General features: G+C 46.5%; 1 protein-coding gene across 2 annotated transcripts in view; it reads right to left on the bottom strand.

Moving 5' to 3' along the window:
* Window positions 1-1,875: 1,875 nt before the first annotated feature.
* Window positions 1,876-6,000, bottom strand: part of PTER (phosphotriesterase related) — a 97,553-nt gene continuing 93,428 nt past the window's right edge. Inside the window, exon 5 of one of the 2 annotated variants that reach the window (XM_060192227.1) lies at window positions 1,876-2,121. In XM_060192227.1, coding sequence (XP_060048210.1) covers window positions 2,115-2,121 — 7 coding nt within the window. In that variant the 3' untranslated portion in view covers window positions 1,876-2,114. Of the gene's footprint in view, window positions 2,122-3,594; window positions 3,987-6,000 lie in introns of those variants that run through there. The other variant, XM_060192225.1, reaches the window with a different exon arrangement.

Genomic DNA, 6,000 nt, shown 5'->3' with positions numbered 1-6,000 from the left:
AATGAATCCAGCTATTTGATGATTCTTGGGACCTTCAGCATTTGTTTTGTTAGGAGACAGACTCTTAACTGCCTTCCGAGGAAGCCCAGAGAGCGGGACAAAGTCTTTAATCTGAGGTGTGATGACAGTGTGACCTTCTTGAGTGGAAAGAACTGTGGAGGGCTTGAGAGCAACAGTGTTTCTGCAACCCGCACACCTTCCTAAATCAGCAAGAGCCAGCATCGTGCTCTCACTTCTGTGCAAAGGAAATACAGTGTCAGTTTCCCTTGCCAGCTCCTCAAGCCATCATTATCAGACAGTGTTGGACTCTGTGTCTCATTTTACATTTGCCATCAGGGTTTTGTTTACAAGAAAGGATATATAGAAAAGCTATGCTCCATACCTTCTGATCTTGCAATCCACTCATTGGTATTTATCCCCAAGATATAAAACACTAATTCTAAAGTATATCTGCTTCCCTATATTAAAAAGCAGCACTATTAACTATAACCAAAACTTGGAATCAATCTAAATGCCCACTGACACTTATCTGGATAAAGACACTGTGGCATATGTACCCAGTGGAATACTACTCAGCCATTAAAAAGACAAAACCATGTGTTTGGGGATAAAATGGAGGGAGGTTGAGATGATTTAGCTAAGTGAAATAAGTCATAAAATGAAAGATAGTTTCTGGATGATTTCACTCATGTGCAGAGTATAAGTAACTAAAGCAAACAAACTGGCAAAAAAAAAAACTTACTCTTACACTCAGTGAAAACCATGTTAGATACTGGAGGGAGAGGAGAATGGTGTAGAGGAGTAGATGGGGGGGGGGTCTTTTTTGGTAGAATGACTGGAACCTGGGTGGAGTGTGTGGTGAGTCTTGGACACAGATAGAAGGGTAAAGCTGGGTTTGAGCCCTTGCTCCCCACATGTAGAGGGGACACTTCATGGGCTGTGAAGCAGGTCTGCAGGTGTCTCTTCCCCTCCCTCTTTATCTCCGGTCTCCTCTCAATTTCTCTGTCTGAAGAAAGAAAGAAGAAGAAGAAAACTGTAATCCCCCCCCACAGATTTGTACTATCATAAGCCAGTGTTCAACTGGTTGATCAACTTTCAAGATATAAAATTCAAGTGAAGGTGTATTTGAGGTTTTAGATAAGGTTGGGTTTTGTATAGACTTGCTAATGTACCAGTGTTATAATTTAACTAAATAGTAGAATCAAAATCACCATGAGAGGGTCCTGGTTTTTTTTTATTATTATTATTTAAGAAAGGATAAATTAACAAAACCATAGGGTAGGAGGGGTACAACTACACACAATTCCCACCACCCAATCTCCATATCCCACCCCCTCCCCTGGTAGCTTTCCCATTTTCCATCCCTCTGGGAGCATGGACCCAGGGTCATTGTGGGTTGCAGAAGGTAGAAGGTCTGGCTTCTGTAATTGCTTCCCCGCTGAACATGGGCGTTGACTGGTCGGTCCATATTCCCAGTCTGCCTCTCTCTTTCCCTAATATGGTGGGTCTCTGGGGAAGCGGAGCTTCAGGACACATTGGTGGGGTCTTCAGTCCAGGGAAGCCTGGCCGGCATCCTGATGACATCTGGAACCTGGTGACTGAAAAGAGAGTTAACATACGAAGTCAAACAAATTGTTGAGCAATCATGGACCCAAAGCTTGGAATAGTGGAGAGGAAGTGTTAGGGAGGTACTCACTGCAAACTCTAGTGTACTTCTGCTTTCAGGTATATATTTTGCAGTAGTTTATGGATACGTGTGAACATATGCTCTCTCTCACAGAAACTGGTGTATATCTAGGTTTTGGGACTTTGTTAGAAAGTGAACCACCTGAGATGGAATTAGAGTATACTATGAAAGGAAAGGTCTCACCTGAGTAATGAAGCTGAAGGGTTGTCATTCCACACGTGAAGTCTCTGGACACAGTCTGAAGTGAAGCATGTTGAGGTGGCCATCGTTGCGTTGATTAGGTTGTGATCGGGTCCTGGTTTTCTTAAGCTTGTACCCAGCTGAGTCTTTTATGCCCTATAGACTGTGAGCCATAAGGGGCACCAGAAAATGAACCACGACTTCACCCATGTGTGAGACCTCCCGTTAGCCTGCCTGGCCCAACTGCTTAAATCCTATATGAGTAGAGAGAGAGAAAAAAAAGGAAAAAGGAGAAACAGAGAGGAGGGAGAGGAGGAGGAGGAGGAGAGACCCCAAAGCTCTGCTTCACCACCCATAAAGTGTTCATGGTACCAGGCTCTCCTGCAGGGTGAGGCGTATGCCCTACCCAAGGCACTATTTGTTTTTCCACCAGAGTTATTTCTGGGGTTAGGTGCCAGGACTATGAATTCACCTCTCCCAGTGGCCATTTTTTCCTTTCTATTTATTTTTATTAGATAGGGCAAGGTAATTGAAAGGGTGGGAGGATAGAGAGGGACAGAAAAAGAGAGACAGGATCCTGGTTCAAGCCCCCAACTCCCCACCTGCAGGGGAGTCGCTTCACATGTGGTGAAGCAGGTCTGCAGGTGTCTGTCTTTCTCTGCTCCCTGTCTGCCCCTCCTCTCTCCATTTCTCTCTGTCCTATCCAATAACGATAGCATCAATAACAACAACAGTAACTACAACAATAAAACAACAAGGGCAACAAAAGGAAATAGATAAATATTTTAAATATTTTTTAAAAAAGAAAAAAGAGAGACACCTTCAGACTTACTTCGTTGCTTGTAAAGTGTCCCTTTTGTAGTTAAGTAGCAGGGTCTCAAACCTGCATCCTTATGCTTGGTAACATGTGCACTTAACCAGGTCTGCTATCGCCTAGCCCCCAGCTGTTCTTTTACCTCTTAGACTGTGAGCCTTCAAGTGGAAGGCAGTTGGCATCTGAGATAGCAGTAGACGAAGTGCAGAGGCAAGGCATCCCAGATGTGTCACAGGCACACCACTGCTTCCTTCTACAAGGGTGGCCTCTGTGCTCTGGCTGGACTCATGCTGTGCACTGACTCCTGGGCAGCCCCAAAGTCACTGCACAAACTGTGGAGTCCAGTGAGATAGGCCTGAGCTGCCTGTCCCTAAGTCTGCCTGGTGACCTGGGATGTCCTCATACAAAGGGCTGGGCCATATGTCCCTATAGTCACGGTCCAAGCAAATAAGACAAATCCTGAAACGTCTGAGGACAGGTAGAGGAGTTGTCTGTGTGTCTGTCTGTGTATGGGGGGGGGGGACTTAGACCACACAGAAGCTCAGAAGGCAGAAGGGGTGCTTTAGGGAGACTGGGGACCCTAAAACCTCAAGTAGGTCCTTGAAGGCACCTCCCCTCCTGCTGGATTTTTGCCCTAGTGCACATAGATTTTTATTTTTAATTCATTATTTCCTTCATGATAATTTGAGAGAGAAAGAGACACGCCAGCACACTGCTCAGGTCTGGCTGATGGTGATGTGACCTTGGGAGCCTCAGACATGCATGCCTCACGTGCTGTCCCTGAGCTGTCTCCATGCCTCCACATATTTTGAGTAATCCTCTTTTGCTTAGATTCCTTATGAGAGCCCCTGATTCCTCTTTGAGAATAATCCTGGTATCGCTGCTATCAACTCTTAAGAATGGTCCGATTTAATCCCTGCAACAGCTCCTGTTGGGATTCTTTTTTATTATTATTGATTTAGTAATGATCAACAAGAACATAGAATAAGAGGGGCACAATTCCACACAATTCCCACCATCAGAGTTCCATATCCCATGCCCTCCCCTGATAGCCTTTCCTATTCTTTATCCCTCTGGGAGTATGGACTTAGGATCATCATGAAGTGCAGAAGGTGGGAGGTCTGGCTTCTGTAATTGTTTCTCCATTGGACATGGGTGTTGACAGGTCTATCCACACTCCCAGCCTGCCTCTCTCTTTCTCTACTGGGGCAGGGCTCTGGAGAGGTGGGGTTCCAGGACACATTGGTGAGGTCATCTGCCCAGGGAATTCAAGTTGGCATCGTGGTAGCATCTGCACCTTGGTGGCTGAAAAGCATAAAATGTAAAGCAGAAGAAATTGTTTAATAATCAGGAACCTAAAGGTAAGAATATAGAAGATGAGGTTTTGGGGTTCTCCATTTTGGAAAAAGCTAGGAAGTGTATTTTAGGTATATTCCAAGGGGCCCATGACTTTCCTAATTTTTGCCTTCCCTAAATTTTGCCTGAGTTTTAACTAACATGCAGGTAGGCTAAAGGCATTGTCTGGGGAGATGGTGTCAGCTTTGGAAATAGGACTAGAAAGCTGGATCAAGGAAGAGAGTAGCTCCCAAATAAGGGAAAAGCACATGAATACCTTAAGTACCTTTTGCAGATACTCTAAAGGAGATCAAGTGTAAGATGGCTAACTCATTTTCCACGGGGTGCTATATAGTTTTGATCCTGGGGACAGTGCCACCCAGCCATGGCAGCGCCCTGCAGAGGCACATACAGCCCTCCAGCCAGGAGGTCCTCCAGCACACTCACTGTCACTGGAGAGTCAGGCGTCTCTGGGGACTTCCCTGCCTGCAGCCCTGAGGGAAGCCTGGAGAGCTGCTTACTTATAACAGGTAGCTCTGTTGAAACAACACTGGAGAAAATACATAAATAGGAAAATGACAGTGTTGACAACAGGGGAACTGCAGGGAGCACGTGGCAGCTTTCAGTCCTTCAGAAGATTTCAGTGTCCCTGTGGAAATGGGAGACGGGACCTCAAGACAGCACAGCAGATAGAACAAATACATTGCTATGCCCGAGACTCAAGTTTGAAAACCTCAGAAGGTGGAGGAGGGTGGGTGATACGGTATCTCTCCTCTCTCTGGAGCACAAGGATGAGAAAATCAGCCCTGGGAAGGTCACTGAGGGTGCTGGCATGCCTGTGTAAGGCCCGTGCCATGTTAAGAAACAGGTAAGAGATCCTTTAGCCCTACAGTACACAGACTTAAAAAGAAATGGGCCGGGAGACTGCTCAGCTGCACCCCACATGCATGAGGGCCTGACTTCATTCCCCAGAGCCACAGAAAGTGGGGGGACAGAGACCATGTAAACTTCAAAAGAACTCCCCTTTCATGGCTGCAGCTTAGCTACTGAGAGAGACCCCCCTCAACGCCTGCCCCTGTCCTGCTCCGCCACCAACCCCCACCACATCCCTCTTCCAGCGCCCTGGCCAACCTCCCTGCTTGAGAACATGCTGCCTTTGCTTCTGTATCACATTGAGATAGTCCACAGGAACTGCCCTGTCCCATTCTTCCTTTCTTCACTGAATCTACCATAGGGCTTACTGGTACATCTTACTTCTGAGTCTTTTCTGCTCTCAAAGTTTTATTTATTTTTTTAATTTTAAAAAAAGATTCATTTCTTTATTTGAGGAGGAGGGAGCATCAAAGGACTGTTCAACTTATGACATATGCCAGTGCCCAGAGTTGAACCTGCAGCCTCTGGAGCCTCATGTAGGCAAGTCCTGCGTCTAACAAGCTGAACTAGTTCCCCATCCTGTCCCCTGCTTCTTGTTTTCACTGAGCCTCACTGACTACATGTCTCCTGGCTAAGCCACCCTCAGTCCTGACCCACAGTGGCCCCTTCAGTGCCCATCAGTCAATGAAGATGGGCGAGCTCCTGGAAGTGGGTTCCAGTGCCTTTGGATTCCATTTCCAAGTAAGGACCCTTCCATGCCCCCACCCCCTGCTCACTTGGCACAGCTGCAAACACAGGAAAAGAAGTGAACAGTCACTCCTCCCTTAAAGATCTTTGTTTAGTCTTTCCTAGTTAACATCTTGGAGCCAGGAAGGTAACCACCTGAGTTGCTCTCAGCTGGCACTTCTGAGAAGGGTGATCTGAAAACAGTGAGAGTTGATGAGGCAATTTAGAGAGAGAAATCTAAAAATGTCTGAGTGTTCTTGGTAGACTTGGGAGCACAGGTGCCGTGTCTTCCCTTTGGAAGGAACTGCAGAGAGGCTGGCCCTGCCCAGTGCCTCAGCTGAGGCTCTGGCCCTTCTGCTCCCTCTAATCCAGTGGGCATTACTGT

The sequence above is a fragment of the Erinaceus europaeus genome, chromosome 6, assembly GCF_950295315.1.
Source record: "Erinaceus europaeus chromosome 6, mEriEur2.1, whole genome shotgun sequence".
NCBI lineage: Eukaryota > Metazoa > Chordata > Mammalia > Eulipotyphla > Erinaceidae > Erinaceus > Erinaceus europaeus.
The sequence above is the reverse complement of the archived record's forward strand: the minus strand, read 5'-3'. Positions and strand labels throughout refer to the sequence as shown.